The sequence below is a fragment of the Cylas formicarius genome, unplaced genomic scaffold, assembly GCF_029955315.1.
Source record: "Cylas formicarius isolate icCylForm1 unplaced genomic scaffold, icCylForm1.1 PGA_scaffold_10__41_contigs__length_53128322, whole genome shotgun sequence".
NCBI lineage: Eukaryota > Metazoa > Arthropoda > Insecta > Coleoptera > Brentidae > Cylas > Cylas formicarius.
This window is the reverse complement of record NW_026844214.1, coordinates 45907156-45924589: the sequence shown is the minus strand read 5'-3', so window position 1 is coordinate 45924589 and position 17434 is coordinate 45907156. Positions and strand designations below refer to the sequence as shown.

At 35.4% G+C, this 17434-nt stretch overlaps 1 protein-coding gene across 2 annotated transcripts in view; it reads right to left on the bottom strand.

Moving 5' to 3' along the window:
• The window catches only part of LOC132706792 (NADPH oxidase 5), a 127062-nt gene that overhangs the window by 826 nt on the left and 108802 nt on the right, over positions 1 to 17434 (bottom strand). The window contains exons 3-18 of one of the 2 annotated variants that reach the window (XM_060678335.1): positions 14106 to 14200; positions 13906 to 14017; positions 11475 to 11572; positions 11294 to 11414; positions 11087 to 11237; positions 10820 to 11030; positions 8958 to 9184; positions 8709 to 8897; positions 5767 to 5960; positions 5394 to 5715; positions 4996 to 5334; positions 4806 to 4944; positions 4529 to 4752; positions 4192 to 4319; positions 4034 to 4111; positions 56 to 265 (exon numbers count right to left, since the gene is read on the bottom strand). In XM_060678335.1, coding sequence (XP_060534318.1) covers positions 56 to 265; positions 4034 to 4111; positions 4192 to 4319; positions 4529 to 4752; positions 4806 to 4944; positions 4996 to 5334; positions 5394 to 5715; positions 5767 to 5960; positions 8709 to 8897; positions 8958 to 9184; positions 10820 to 11030; positions 11087 to 11237; positions 11294 to 11414; positions 11475 to 11572; positions 13906 to 14017; positions 14106 to 14200 — 2838 coding nt within the window. The remainder of the gene's footprint in view (positions 1 to 55; positions 266 to 4033; positions 4112 to 4191; positions 4320 to 4528; positions 4753 to 4805; positions 4945 to 4995; positions 5335 to 5393; positions 5716 to 5766; positions 5961 to 8708; positions 8898 to 8957; positions 9185 to 10819; positions 11031 to 11086; positions 11238 to 11293; positions 11415 to 11474; positions 11573 to 13905; positions 14018 to 14105; positions 14201 to 17434) is intronic. The other variant, XM_060678343.1, reaches the window with a different exon arrangement.

Genomic DNA, 17434 nt, shown 5'->3' with positions numbered 1-17434 from the left:
AATTGAAGGAGGCGTTGAAAAGACGCTGCGCTGTCAGTCGAGTAAGTCTTTTCACCTTTCTTAGGTTCATAATTGAGGCGGGAATATCGCTGGCCCAGGAGAATTTACATCTCGGACAAGTGTGCCTAGCTTTCCAGTACCTGTGCATGATGGATTGGAGTATCGAAGCGAATGGCGTCACTCCTATTCCGGTGGCTATAAGAACCGCATGTTGGGCTCTGAAGATGTGGCTGGACGGAGCCCCATATGGCCCGTCGATGTAAATCTTGAGACATAATAAATTGTTTATTTTTGGAACGACACCACGTAGAAGTCATTCTAAAGAACTAAAAGAGTTAAAATTCGGCAGCCAACATAAACCAAAGTATAGCTCCTTCCAATATTGGGACATTTTTGAAATCATATAGCTATAAGATAATATAGTGGCCCTAATACAGTAAAAAATGATGCGCCGCAGGTGGCTATGACATTTTCGTAGAGAAGGTGTGGATCTTTTGCGCATGCGTCACTCCCAACTAACCGAATTGTCACATTGCCGTAATTTTTCTGAAATATCGAGTAATTTTCATAAGAACGCAAAATCAGTCTCTGAAATCCGAATATAATTGGCAACGTCGGGCTATGAATTGCTATTGCCAGAAAATACTAACACTCTGTGACATTGTTTACATTTACGTTTGAATCCAAATTGCAATAAAATATAGCTAAATTATTGTGTGAATTGATACTAATATCTAAAGCCCCGTAGACACAATGCAATTTCTACCTGTATTTTTAGCATTTAACAATTGCTGGGAATTTTTTGTTGTAGCCGCCATGCAATTTTTGCTAGCAATTTTTTTTTTAAATTTTGAGACAATAAACTACACTTTTCAGGGTTTGGTAATGTTAAGTCTGTTACATTTAGGGCTAATTGTTTATTGACTTGTTTTATACTAGTTTTTAAATTTCTTGGTTACATTTTCCAATACTTACAGCTTTTTAATGAAATTGCCAATTGCTACTTTTCATAATTGTATATTTGGGAGGCGAAACTTTTTGCAATTACTAGACTTGCGATGAAAGAATGCGCGTCTGTCTATATGAGGTGCTTGTTGAACATTTTTTCCACTTAGATGTCTCCAGTGCGATATTTAGTACTACCTCAAAGTTATAGTTACACTTTTAGAGTCACATTTCGTGAATTCGACTTTATTTTTTGCGCCGATTTACGGGCACAAATTCGGGAAAAAATAGCTGGTATCGTGTCTATAGGGCTTAAAGAACCAAAATGCCAAACTACTTACAGAATTATATTAAAGACGCCGATCCGTTTGCTGTAATTCAGCATAATATTAACCATGCACTTGTCGCTAATTTTTTTAACAACGCTTTTCACACCTTAATTTCTTTTTTGCCTGAAAATTTAATAGGATTTCGACATATTTGGAAAAAACACTCCCGTAAAATTGCAGCATCCAAACATTGACGACTTGCCAGCGGCCATGTTGGTTGTTGAAAGCCGCAAGGCCTTATGAGTCGAACGTCAGAATTTTTAATTAGAGCTGCCATTGGTTAAAAACGAAATTTCAAATATCGCGCATGCGCATATTGAACAGACCTTCTCAAAATTTTGTTACATAGTTGCTTCACGAGTTCCTGTACTATTAGCATATGCAGGGCCATCTATATGTCTGGTAGGTATATGCAGGAAATAGACGTTGGTTCCGGTCATTGCATTGGTTTATTCCATATGTTTCTTGGGTAATACAGGGGCCGATAAGCTTAAAATATGTCTCCAAAATGTATGTATAGTCTGTCTCAATCTTCATCGTGCTGGCTTTTGCCCGCAATTATGGAAGTTACGGCAATAAAACTCTGGCCCCATAGGTATCAAAGGACCGAACATTGGGACGGACTGTCAATGGTTTTCGTAATAATATAATTTTTCTTTTGTTTATTTAGGTGGGGGTATAATCTGATTAAGTTACACTAAGAAAAAAACAACGACTTTAAAAATATACAATAAATTCATAGCTAGGAATATCTGTACATATTTACATTTTTATTCTAAATGTCTAAATCTAATTCTGCTTCACTATCGGAGTCGTCATTGAGATTAATTATAATAGGATTTATGTTGTTTTGTATAGAAATGTCCTGAAGTTTCATAATGTGCTGTCCCGAAATTTTCCAGCCCTCTTTTGGTATGATATTAATTACATGCCATATGATAACATCTTCTGCTCTGACCTTTGATTTTACTTAGCTCCACAGATACTCTATGGGGTTAAACATGTAATGATATGGAGGAAAACGTAAAACAGTATGCCCGGCCTGTTCAGCCCAAATATTGCATACATACCGTTTTTTAATATGAATTTAAGATTCCCAAAAGTTGGCCTTTTTGTAACTGAATTCAAATTAAAGATAAATTTCTAACAAATATTCAGTTCAGCATAGCAAACGACCGTGGTAAAGTCTGATAGATATAAGAAAGTGACTAACTGATACGAATTAAAGAAAGACCCTTTAAATCTAAATAAAATTTAAATCTAAAATAAAATTACAAATTATTTTTATTACATACTAAAATTACTTAAAATTATTCACATAATATATCAGTATCACTATCGCTATCATCGCCTGTTCTAATTATTATTTGTTCTATATTATTTGCAATATGGATATACGATTGTTCTGCTTTTTCTATATGTTTAACAGAATTTGCCCAACTTTGTGGAGGGATGTTAAAAACCTCGGTGGAGTTAACATGGGGAAAACATTGTTACGACGAATGGCAGATTTCAGTTGGTGCCAAACTTGTTCAATGGGATTAAATATACAGTGGTAAGGTGGAAGCCTTAAAACTGTATGCCCTAGATTTTTCGCATAATTATCACAGACGTATTTCTTTTGTATTTGTAGAACCTCAATTAATTGCTTTTTGGTATAATCTTCGTGAAAATAAATGTCGTTATTATGGATGTAGTTTTGGTTTGTTGCTTTTGTGTCACACGAGGAAGGGGTTTTAGTCAACTGTCTACTGTGATAACTTGCATTGTCAATGACAATGACGCTATTATGAGGAATGTTTGGAACTAGTTTGTTTTTAAACCAACTTTCAGATAAATCAGCGGTGGTGTTTTTATGGTAATCCAGAGAAGAATCTTTAATATTTTTCGCAGACAGAGAAAGTCCATTTGGAATCCAACCATCCTTAGAGCCAGCATGCAAAATAGTAATTATTTTACCTCTTTTTGATGACGCATTTGGTTTTCACTTATCAGTTGAGTCAACCCAACCATTTTCCGCGGTATCATAAGTGTCGAACCAGGTTTCATCCAAGTAAATAATTGGACCTTTTTTGTTCTCTGTAAATACTAATTTTTTCTAGATATTCCAGTCACCATTTCCGAATTCTAAAAGATTCCATTAAATCTTTTGTCAATTTTTTTAAATCTAAAACCTATGTGTTGAATACACTTCCATAAGGTTCATCCACATTTAACACCGGTTTCATTTTTTTCAAGCCTACATACATTTCTTTTCTTCAATTCTCCACTATTAAGAGTATTCCTTTTCGACGAAATTTCTTGTTTAACAAGTCCTCTGATAAGTTTAATACACATATTTCACAACATGTTTTCCATCAAGCGACATAGCTTTTTCGAAACGCACAGCATAAAGGATTGTCCAATATAGAAAGAAAGAAATATACCTAGCCCACCCCTGTCTTGTCACTCAAGTGAGAAGAATTTTTTTGTTAATGGCTTTACTCAATAACAATAGGTAATAACATCTTTAAATTTTCATTGGATCCGTCGAAAGCCAACATGATAAAGATTGGGACAGACTATACTTAAAATTTTAATAATGTTAGCAGTTTGTTCCATTGCGAGTTCTTATTTATCTAGAGTTTCTCAATCCCTCAAGACTTTCTTTTTTACTTGATAATTGCAGCAACGACAAAAGCCTTACAATTGCAAATGCGGGCGGGCAATAGAGACAAGGTTATAAGAGCGCGTAAGCTGTCAATCACCACGAAAATCACCTCGGTCCCGTCGCTGTCAGACAATCTGACTTTAAGTTCGTTTTCACCATAGTCCAGGAAGTATTTCCTTCTCGAACTCTGATGAACAAAATCAAATAATGCACTAGTTGATGTTGCTTGGTTGTTCAAGTCAAAATGCGCTTGGTTTATTGTCTTACCTCCAAAGGTTTACCCACGGGATAGTTTACGGGTTTTAGATGTGACGACGCAGGTGACAAGTTGCATAGTTGCAATGCAAGGCCCTCCTCGGCTCGTCTTTCCGGGGACTGATAACTAATTGGTCGACCTATGAAATGATCACCTAAGATATTTATTTTCAACTTGAACAATTTAAACGATATTCACATGTGCAGGAAGAAACTTTGATTCATTGATATCTTTTCTATACTATTAATAAAAATAAACATACCAACAACAACAAACAAAACAAACAAAATTAGATCATTTTAGTGGTTTTCTGGCATTTCTAATGGTCGAAAAAAAAAACTTGCGTACCATTAGTTTCAAACGAATTGGTCGAATCCCTCTTCTCGCAGTTCTCCAAGCTGGGTGTCTTGAACGCAATAATGGTCGGCTTGTTCCTCATGTATCGGAAACTCTGCGCCAGGCTCTTGTTCTGAGGGCTCAGATAGGCCAAACCCAACGACTTCAAACGCGCCTTCCTCATCTGACACTGATCGAAGCTCTTCTCCGACTCTGATCTCATATACTCCCTCAACCTGACGACGCAACGCAGCTATATCTATATCTCAATAAAATTGAGTAAACTCACGCCAAAATTCGTTCTCTCTTCTTGGCGTGGTTCTGCATATCCGGCATGGACAACGATTTCTCCAGTGGCGCCCTCTTTGCGAACAACAACCTCTGCAGTCGATTCTCGGGAGACATTTTGCGCGATCTACTGGCGATATCTACAACGAGAAAAGCGTTTTATCCTAATCTTCCCGATAATTAATTCTCACCGGAGGTGCTACACGATGGCCTTCCAAAATCGGTCTCCGATTGCGGAGACTTTTGGGTCTCCTTCTCAAAGGTCTCGTTGGAGAACCCGACAAGCTGCACTCCAGATTTTTTGTTCGCATCTCTTCTAGACCAGCTCCTGGTGACGGTCGCTTGGATCTGCTTGAAGGTAGTCTGGTTGTTGGTGGAGTGCGGCGTTCCGTTGGGAACGTTCCCTTTGTGACAGTGTTGCTTGACGGGCGATACTTCGCCATTGTGAAGCTTTTCTTGTTCCTTCTCGAAATACTCGTAGAGGCGATTGGTCCATTGACCCACTCCTCTGATGTGGAGCCACATGTAATCTACGACATCATTAAGTCAATACTTTTCGCCGAAATCCATTTAGTGAAATAGAAGCCACCTTCCTGCTCTGGAGCGCTACTGATGGTAAACGGATGCCACTCGTACTTGGCAATGGCTGGGATGTTAACGAATACGTAGTCGCCCGGATGAAAATCGAACTCTTTGGGCCTCTTGATCACCAAGTGAGTTACTTTGGAGGGCAAGAGTAGTCCCGAGCTGATGTAACTTTTCCCGCGCTTGGACATGGTGGACTCGACGCGAAACACGCGTTCCACTAGGTAAACCAAGCCGATAAATGTAAACCATTTCCAGAAATTGGGACCGTGCAATACAAGCAACACCCAAAACGGGATGTACATCAGATGGGTCCAATAAAAGATCTGGAAGTTTGATCGAGTTAGTAACGGTCGGTTCCAAGTGCGAATACTTACTTCAAAACAACCGCCTCTTCGTACGAAAGCTTGGGAACAGATAAACATTACCAAGAGTATCACAAACAGGGCTACTCCTGTGGGATTAGCCCATCCAGGTACTAGACCGAAGAGTCCGGGTTTGCTAGTAAAAAGCCATTCGCCAGTAGTAAAATTCATTTTGTTTAGTACGGGGTCGTGGATCACTATCAAACCTAGGAAGACAATCCGAAACTTATCCACGTCCTTAGATGGATATAACTGGCGCATTACCTTTCTGGAATGACGTCATTTCTGGTTACTTTTGTTTAATGAATGTCAACCGACAGAGACAAGAAAATTCTGAAAAAAACATTTTGAATATGACTCTTTATAAACTTTTCCAAAATGCCGCTAAGATATAATCAGCAGTCATAGCCAGCGGTTTTGAATATCTTGGGTTGGGAGAAAATATTGACAATGTAATTGAACGAGCTACAAATGCAACACAACTTGGCGATACAACAATCATAAATATTAAGAAAAGTGGAATCAATGACCAGTGAATCATTTACCTCCAGAATGCCAGAAAAATTGCTGATCAACTACATGTACGCGCCAAAAGACTATGTCATAATTCAGATTTAGGTTAAAAACACTAAAATGTTTCCATCAGCTGGCTAAGAAAATACGTAAAAAGTATTGATTTTAAGTGGAAGAATCGAATAGTAGAAAATACCTGATGCATTTACCTCACAGAAAGGGAATATATCAAAAGTTCAAATTTAGGAGAAGATGCTTATACCATCACCAGAGATTTGGGTTTTTAGTCAAAGCTTGTTTGGAAACAGCAGGCAGGATAAAATTATGTCTACAAGTTCTAAAATGCTATTGAAAGTCAGCGACAATGATGTATTGTGCTTTACGATGAATCAAAGGAGGCCAATTAAATATTTAAAAGTAGACTAAAAAGCGGAGCGTATCATGACAATATGAAATTTTAAAAATTCGTTTAAAAATTAGCTGGTACGAAACCTTCCTCCAAAAGGTTTGATAGTGATGGACAATGCAAGCTATCGTTCCAACATTTTAGAGGATATTCCAAGAAAAGCAGAGGTTCATTGGATGGTTAAAAGAAAAGAACATTGACGTACCAGAAAGGCCTAGTAAGGATCAAACGTGGAGTATTTTAGAAAGCAATTTCAACCAAAAAAATTCTACTTAGATGAATATGTGAAACCGTTAGGCTACAAAATAGTAAAAGGAAATGTGACCAATATATTGCTAGCCTTAAGGGCTAGTGTGGGAAAAAATAAACAATGGTAATCCAAAAAGACAATACAGATATATGATGATGAACAATGACGATGAAAACATACTATAATTTTGTTTTGATTCTGAAGACAGTGAAGTTAGTTATATTCAGTATTGTCTCTTTTTGAGATTTTTTTTGAAAATAATTTTGATAAAAATGGGTAACTGGCATCAATTTTTTACATTGCAAACAAAGAATGAATCCTTGTGACCTTATTGGCGAGAACATTTTAGTTATTGGAGCTATAAAATACTTTTGTGAAAACTCTGGTGGCGCTTTTAAGGAAAATTTGTACGGCACTTGCCAGACGTTTTTAACAATTACACCGCTTTTTATACGGAAAATGACAATTTTAAATTAGCTTTCTCCAGCGCTCAGCACAACCCTCTTTTCTACCTTACTGTATACGTTTAGGTTAAGGATCATTGCTAAAATATATATAAAATAAGAAATACCTTATTTTAAAATGAGAAAATGTGAAACTTGTGAAGTGGTCACCATCTTATATTTCTGAGAGAGAGAGAGTGCTGTTTCGATTACTGGACATGTGCCAGACCCGTTTCATGCAATGTCTGGAGTCCGTCATGGTAGTCACCTGGGCTCACTATTTTTTATTATATATATATCAACAATATAAGAAACTGTTTTAAATACTGCAATATACTGCTTAATGCAGACGATCTGATATTATTTGGTGTCGTAGCGACCCACAGGGACTGCCGTAAAATGCAGCAGGATCTCATCAGGCTTGAAAGATACTGCGGTGACAATCAGCTTTTTCTAAATCCTGCAAAATGTCGCAGTATTTCGTTCACCAAAAAAGTCAACAAAATAGATTTTACTTATAAAATAAATAACAATGACCTGGTAAGAGTGAACGAAGTAAGGGATCTGAGAGTTACACTTGACACAAAGTGGTCATTTAGACATCATAGACAAAGAATAATAAATAGAATAATAGAATGGTTGATTTTATTAATAGAAACTCCCGGGACTTCAATGATCCTCGAACGCTTATTTCCTTATTCAAAGTAGGATTTCCTTCGCATCTGTTATCTGGAATCCACGCTACGCAGTTCATATCAACAGAATCGAGAACACTCAAAATAAATTCTTAAAATTTCTCGCTCTTAAGACCCACACTCGTATAGAAGAAAGAGATTATCGCCCGATTAAAAATCGGTTCAAAATATTTAGTTTGGGAGATAAAACAAACTCACAAATTGATTCTCGAAACTTAACTTTAGAATTCCCGCTCGAGATTTAAGATACGCCAATCTCTTTCAAATCCCATATAGTAGAACCAACACAGGGCAACATTCCCCTTTGCTAAGAATGCAAAGTTCGTATAATAAATACACTTAACTCCAATTTTAACCTCGACGTCTCTTCAATGTCTCAGGTGCAGTTTCAACGATATATCAAATACTCCATTACTAGGACTTATAGTGTAACTTAGCAGTGTATGAGTGTTAAATATCTTCCTCTTTTTGTATAATGTTCTACATCCGACTTTTGTTTTGTATAAATCCACCGATTTGAACTAACATTGTGGTTGCTATTTTTTGGTACCAAGTACTGTAAGCGACCTAAACTTGTAATAAATAAATAAATAAAACAGCGTTACGTCATTCCGGGAAGGTAATACGCTACCATACTCGATACTTACTAAAGTTAAATGTATGCATTATAGAGTGCCACAAGCTGAACGCGAATATCAACCATCCGGTTAACTTGTGGAAGTAGATGTGTTGATCCAAGGGTAGTACCGAGCCGTATCCGCGAGTTCTTAAGAACGTTATGCATCGTCGCAGCATTAGAACGAGGATGAACATGCAGTCGAAGTTCAGGCATTGGCCTATAATACCGCATACGATAGTTTATGGCCTTGCGTCTCTGGAGTATAATTTAGGCTTACCGCATGCCCTGGCGAAGATGGTGAACCAGTTGCTTTTGCGGTACTGAACGGCTCTTGATATAAACAGGGCGACGTTTGTTAGTAGAAACGCGCTCAGAAATAGTAAGTATACGTAGTTGTTTTTTATATATGGAACGGTAAGGTAGTACGGCCTGTAGGATACTATTCTGCGAAACAGTGAGCCGGACGACGACTTCGGTGGTGGCGGTACCAACCACCGGTCTATACTAGAAAGGAAATATTGAACGTTACTGATTATTGTTATCTGAAACAAACGCTGAGTGTAAATGTTATTTTAAGAGGTAAAGTCTGTTCATAGATATAAGGAAGTGACTGACGGATACGAATTAAGGAAAGACCCGGGCAAGCTGTAAGAATGAAATATGGCCGAATATTTATTTATTTATGATAATTATTATTTGTTCTATATTATTTGCAATATGGATATACGATTGTTCTGCTTTTTCTATATTTTTAACAGAATTTGCCCAACTTTGTGGAGGGATGTTAAAAACTTCGGTTTCTATAAGTTTGAGGACATTGGAGTTAACAAACATGTTCAATGGGATTAAATATACAGTGGTAAGGTGGTTAAAACTGTATGCCCTATATTTTTTGCATAATTATCACAGACGTATTCCTTTTGTAGGTAGAACATCAATTAATTGGTTTTTGGTATAATCTTCGTAAAAATAAACGTCGTTATTTTACATGTAGTTTTGGATTGTTGCTTTTGTGTCACATGAGGAAGGGGTTTTAGTCAACTGTCTACTGTGATAACTTGCAATGTATATTACAATTACGCTATTAGGAGGAATGTTTGGAACTAGTTTGTTTTTAAACCAACTTTCAAATAAATCAGCTGTGATGCCTTCATGCTAATCCAGAGAAGAATCATTAATATTTTTCAAAGACAGAGAAACCATCTTTAGAGCCAGCATGCAAAATAGATATTCTTTTACCTCTTTTTGATGGCGTGACACTTATCAGTTGAGTCAACCCAACCCTTTTCCGTAAGTGTCGAATCAGGTTTCATCCAAGTAAATAATTGGCCTGTGTTGTTCTCTGTAAATCCTCATTGTTTTCTAGATATTCCAGTCGCCATTTCCGAATTCTAAAAGATTCCATTAAAGCTTGCCTTTTGTCAATTTTTTGGAATCTAAAACCCATGTGTTGAATACGCTTCCATAAGGTAGTTTTGCAACATTTAGCACCGGTCTCATCTTTTAATTAAGATATCTAATGTAGACACGCTTTGTTCCTCGTACAACTGATAAATTTTACGCCGTATTATATCTTGATCACTTTCATCTACACTCAAGAAAATGTCAGCATCGCTTCTTTTTTTCATCCCTGAAATGGGATTATTCACAAGTTTCCATACAGTTGATGTTGGAATTTTCGTCAATGTGGCCGTTTCTTCTAAAGATGCTTGCTAGCTGGCACCACGTTCAATGAGAGTCAAATAAACATTGTTTATAACTTCCTTAGTCTCAATAAAATAGTGTTTGCTACATTTGGGCAGGAGCATCTCCTGAGATACACTAGACTCGCGCATATTTTGCATAATTCGTACACGATTCAACACATGCTGTATTACACACGAAATAAGAACGATTACTAATAAACTTAAACTAAGTACTATACCAAACCAAAGAATATTAAACACAGGTAGGTATAAAATTATTTTCTATTACGGACACAATTGTACCTGAATTTAAATTCCGAAACTTTAGGTAAAAGATTTGCATTGTATGTTAATGACCACCCTTGGATAATCCCATTAAAAAGATATTGGTCACTTTCTTATATCTATGAACAGACCAAGATTTTGAACCACGTAAAAAAATTCATTCTACAACCTGATTGATAGATTTTCCAATAATCCTCCGTGCTTTTCCAGTTGACTTTTCAGCGCCTCGTAAGTGATTGCGCCCCTGCTGTTAGTGTCGGCGTCTTCAAACATCGCCACCGTCAGATCTTCGATCTGTTCTTCGCTAAACTGCATTCCGTTTTCTTCCATACACGCGCGCATCACGTGCTGTAGTTCTCTGTGTTGAATCAAACCGTCACCTGTTCAATTTTTGTCTTTGGTTAATTTTCATCCCGTTTCGAGTTGACCAACGTACCATCCAAATCGTATACTTTGAATAAAAATCTTATTTTATCGTCGGGAGTTTGACCGGCGAACTGATGCATCGAGTCGAGGAATTCTTGCAACGAAATGGACCCTGAATTGTCCTTGTCGAATATTTGGAAAACCCTCTCGGTGAAGAATGGCTAAAAAAGGAGCTGCAGTTGCGATAATATTGAAATTTAATACAGCAATTACGAACGTTTTTGGAAATGACGATTTTCTGAAACTCCTCCCTCCTGATTTCCTTCTCATTGCCAACGGTCTGCCGAAATAACTGCTCGAGTCTGTCTATGCTACCTTTGTCGAAACCAGTCCTGGGTCTATAAAGACACACACACGATTTAAAAATGTTTGTTTTTGTATACTTAACAGTTTTTTACCGTTGGTTAGTAATTGTAGCCAAAAATTCCATTATTTCTTCGGAAGTGACGGTGCCCAAGTTGTTCTCGTCGATTAGACGAAAGAGTTTATCTATTATCTGCAAGGACAATTTGCAAAACGTGAGCAGCACAATCTAATCAGAATTTAGGAAAACAATATCATACGCTTGACATAATATATAACTTACCCCGCCCATTGCGATTTAAATAAAATTATTAATGATTTAGCGGCGTGTACAAGGATTTATAAAAATTCATTTCTCGTGTATAATTATTGATTTGAGAGATCGAAATAAAGTGTCTTGTCCTCTTGTCCTACTCTGCTGGATTCAAGTTTTTGAAACGGTTGATACTGAAAATCGTTATCAAAAGATATTTTTTTTTAATTTTCACTGAATTAATTAACTCTTACTGTTAGAGAAGAACGCAATAGATTGTCTATAGTAATGGTAACTCTATAACTCTTTCTGTGACATAGGGGCTATCCCAAGATCGAGTCTTGGGACCTCTGTTCTTCTTAACATACATCTTTGATTTTCCTTGTTTTGAAACACGTATAGCCTAGTAAGTACGCTGACAGTTCACAACTGTTTACTCTTTTCAAGCAAATGATGTATTTGATGCAGCTATAAAGAACTAAAATTCTTTATTCGATATATCTTCAGCTCATAATTTTCAGCTTAAACAACGGATTGACTATGTCCAAAATCATCCAAAGTTAACAATGAATGAGGTTGATATAGAGTTTAAAACTGAAGTAAAAAATCTGTGGCTACGGGTGGATACTAATATTGTCAATACTCCTATGAATTTATTAAGAGACTTTATCCAAATCGTGAAATAATGGGGTCTAACCATAAACTACTTCTATTTGAGAAATTAATTACATAAGCTAATTCAGTTTATGGTGAGATTTTCTTTTTTTTTTTAAATACTACGGGATGAGTCACGTTATACGCAGACAGAGACGTCTAAATGGCAAATCTTTGAAATATCTTCGCCTTCACAATCTTACTTATAAAACATTTTTTTTAAGATTACGACGCAAAATCTTCATTAATACTCTTTTGAAATGACAATCATTTAACTCATGCAACGAACACCATAACAATTAAACTTAATAACATAAATCTTCCATATTCTGAATCTTATAAAAGCTTTGGTTTCACTCTTGCTAAAGTTTAGAGAACATGTTACCAATAAACTAAGGGTTGCCTATGCTAATTTGAAATTATTTTATGGTAATCAATATGGTCTTTGTCAGCGAACTCGTAAACTGTTGTGTGAATCGCTTGTTCTGTCACAATTTAATCACTTTTGCATTCTGACCAATCGCTACCATATCCAGAGGGTTCAGAAGGCTAATTTATGAAGTAAGGAGGAGAGATGACATCTCTCCGTACCTTTCTGCGTCCGGTTGGCTCAATATGTACCTTCGATGCAAATTGCGAGTGAATTCCCTATATTTTAACATAATTAGAACCCGTTTATCTTTATAGCAAAATTACTTTTAACATAACAATACACAATTTGAATCTGCGTGGAAGACACCGACTTGTAATACCCCGTGAATTTTTTTAAAGATCGTATTCCAATAATACTATATAGCTAAATTTAATATTAATCAGTCTAATCCAACATGTAGCAATGATCTCAAAAAGTTGCTGCGATCTCAGTAATATGTAATGTAATTCATATGCCCCTTTCATTTATCTCCAACTCTTCTTTTTTTCTATCATTAAGAAGCTAACTAATTAATTAATGAAATTAATTTAATTAAATACGTTATTATATAATATGTCGCTGCGTAAATTGGGGTCTGAATAGTATCTAGACATTCTAGATGGCTGCCCTTGTAAAGCCTATTTATTATTAACTATTATTTAAAGCATTTTTATTTGGTTATTTAATAATATGTAATGTTGGTGGTTGTAAGAATGAAAGCATTATTATTATTATAATTATTATATAAAATAGTTGCTACTTTTACCTCGACACAACCTAGCATTATTTCAAAGATCTATTTCATATAAACCTCCAAAATTGATAAACAAATTTCCAGTAGATTTTTTAAACAATTTCTACTCACTTAATTACAACAAAGGTAAAAAATTTTATTTCTGAGAATGATATTTTTGCAGTAATATCTTGTTTCTTAATATTTATGTCCATAAGTGTTTGTTTTTTATTTTCTTTATATAAAAAAAGTTGATTTAAAAGTGTTCTTCGGTTTCTTGCTTTCTGGATGTTGTAGACACAACAATAATAATTTTATCGTCTACCAACAGCACACATACTTTATCTCGGATCTCAGAGGTGTGAATGGAGTGGCCCAAAGTACATAGAGTTTAAAATACCGAGATTAGTTGGGTCAAATAGTCGTGAAATCCTACCAGCTTTGAGATTGGAGCCTCCGACTTGGTTTACTCACCCCTTTAGCGTTAAATATTTGATAGAATTGTGGCACTCTGATCGGTTCATCTCCGCAAAGGCAAAACGCCACACTTTCCAGCTGTTCCGCAAAGTCTATTTGTTTTTCATTTCTGAAAATAAATTAAAGAAACAAAACAAAATATTTCGGTATTGTTATATTGTGTATCGAAAAACATTAATGTGGCGAAGGGAACTTACGTGAGTCTCTGCTTGAGGAATTCTATCCAGTTCTCTTGCGGTAAACTCTGCGCCCTGTCTTGGTCGAACAGCTTGAATAGTTGCTCCAATAAATCCTGCGAAAACAAGATAAAAATCGGTACCGTTAAGCATTCGCTACCAAGAAACGAGACAGCAAAGTTTATACTAAATCCATTTGTAAATATAGAGACACTATGTTGTGGTTTTTTGTCGCAATTTTTTGTACCATTTCCAAAGGCATATAGAAATTTCAATGACATTTTAATGCGGAGAATGTGCACATAAGATTTGGAACTTTTGTGTGATGAAACCACTAGCAAGACCAAAAAATAGTATATTTAATTTAAAATATGTTCTATATATGGTTTTCGGCGAAAATTTTATTACTTATTGAATTTTTGTTATTGTAAGGGAGAATGCAATCCGACTTGAAAACGCGCAAAGCGTCGTTAGAAGGAAAAATAACGGAAAAAGTTATTTCAAAATAGTGTTAAATTGACATTTCAGAGTTGGGCACGAAATTTTCAACCAAAACAACAAATAGGAAAAATTCCTACATTTAGCGAACAACCGAAATATAGCAAAGGTGCAAAAAAAGCAATAAGAAAAAGTTGAATTATTTGTACTTTTAAAGGCTCGAGAACTAATCAAAATAAAAAATTTCCTTTAACAATATCCTGTAAACTCCTTCTATATATAACGTACTTCCGGGTTTAACGTACATATTTTACTAGTCCTGTCAAAATAATCCTAATTTTTCATCGGATATTACGTACCATATATAACTTCTACTACGGTTATAAAGTACAATAAAGTACAATATAAGCATTTGCGAGATTTTCTCTGAAAGGGCCGACAGTTTCCACTTCTATCACGATTTTTTGAGTTTATGGTTAAAATGGCGGATCGGCATAAATCTTTAGATAATTTTAATTTTGTTTTATTTTATTTTATTTGATTTTGTTCTTTACTATTTTGTTTATGTGAATCCTATTTTATATTGGACGGTTGGCCCGTTGATAAATAAATAAATAAATAAATAAGTAAAGATAGGGATTATCAGAAGTATTAAGAGTGGCGTCGGTAATGCGGAAATTGCTAGACAAAAGAAGTTGGCAAAAACAACATTATCTACAATTTGAAGTAATCACGAAAAGATAAAAAAATTAGAAACTTTGTATGTGGACAAAGCTCTTTTACGATGGTTTCAAGTTCGAAGATCCGAAAATATTGCAATAAGTGGTCCAGTTCTGAAATAGAATACCGCAGAATTAGCTAAGGGATTACAGGGTACGGATTTTAATTTTTCTACAGGTTGGCTCGAAAGTTTTAAAGTTCGTCACAACATAAACGTCGGTAAAATTTCTGGTGAAGCAGGAGATCTTAACAAACAAACTGTGCCTGAACTGGTGAGGGGATAAGTGGCCCAGTATTGCACAAAATTACAGACTCCAGATCGTACACTTAGATTTAGAGGAGAGAAGTGTTTGGGTGGGAAGCCGTCGAAGTTGAGGTACGCCGTTGCAAATATGATAGTAAACGAAAAATTCTTGTTATACGTCAAAATAGAAAAATATTGCTTCTTTAAAATATCAGATTAGAGTTTTTGCCTCGAAATAGCACCTCAGTCGTCGAACCATTGGATCAGGGCATAATAAAATGCCTTGAGACATATTACCACAGATATTTTTTGTATCGTTTGATCCAGTCATTTAAAAATAAGGAACCTTTCAACATCACTATCCTAAACTTCATAAAATTACTTGCACAATGATGGAATGATGTTACTTCAACCACTATGTCAAACTGCTTTCCACATGCAGGTCTGATAAAATCGGAAGATGAATCTGATTCAGACCTCTGGTCCAGTAAGTCGAGAAGTACAAAAATAATTACGACGATGACTGGGTGGTTCCCCTAAGTATGTAATTGGTTGCACAATAGCGGCCAAGATCTAACCAACATTGAAATGTAGCTTCCTGCGCTGGATAGCTTCCCAACTGTTGATGATAATTTAATAACAACGGAGTTATTAATGATATTATTACTGAAGTTTTGCAGCCAAATGATCCTCAAAGCTCTGGCAACGAAAGCGACGATAATGTTCAACAGGACGAAGTACCAAGTTATTTTGAAACGCTTTGTGCCGCTAAAATTGTTACAATTTTTTACAATCTACTGATAATGTAACTGATGATATTATGCAAGTGTCCTGGAAGGTTGAGCAGCACATCGAGAATATGAAGTTTGTATTGAAAAAAAAAAAACAAAAATAACGATTTTTTTTACTAAAAAAGGAATAAAGTACATATGTATTTTTACTTGTATGTTGTAAAGTTTATATAGATAGATAGGTTTTTAGTATAGGTAGTTAAGTTTTTTTCGTTTTTTAGTACCTTTATTAGTGTTTATCAGTTTTTCTATTTTTATATAAGTAAAAATATGTACCTACCTACATAATTCTTTATGTTTTTTTATGGCGTACTTCCGCTTATAGAGTACTCAATTTCTGGTCCCTAGAGGGACAGAGACCGGCTTTATTATAAGTAAATTTAAATTTAAATTTAAATAAGTAAATTTGTATACGAATTTTTGACATCACTGTCCATTTTGATAGAAATCTCCCAAGCTGCCAAAACTGGAATGATAAATTTCAACACTTAGGGATTCTTGAACAATATTCAAAAATGCTAACACCAATGTTGTCAGATTTCGAGATGATATCTATAATTCTGGCAACCTTTCACCGATATACTTCTAACTTCATTGCAACAAAAATAATGACATTTAACATAACAGAATTATGACATGTAATGTAAATATGTGGTAAATCTGACAACAGTGCTGTTCGCATTTTTGGATTTTGCATATTTAAAAACCCTCAGGTTGATCCTTTTAATCATTTATTTATTTATATCATTTATTGGTTCATGGTATTACATTTCCTTCCGTTCTGCGTAACCGTTGGCAAGTTCTCTACCAAAGACTGATTTCTTTTCCAGTGAAAAATTCTACGCAGCGATTCAATTCCCGTTTAATTGACTTTTTCCATTAAATGCCGTCATTACACCTTTACGAGCGTATTGAAATTGTCAAGTGAATACGGATTATGGTATAGTTCTCGGAATACTTTAAGAGAAATCGACCACTCGCTTTGGGGAATTAACTTATTCTTCTTTTAATACGGTTAAGTACAATAAAACATTTTTATATTCTTTTCAATAGTGTTTCTGTTAGAATTTAAGGTAACAATAATTCAAGTACTCTTGTTATAGGAATTATATGGTATTTCCTTATATGCAACAATAGTAAAACTAATCATACTCAAA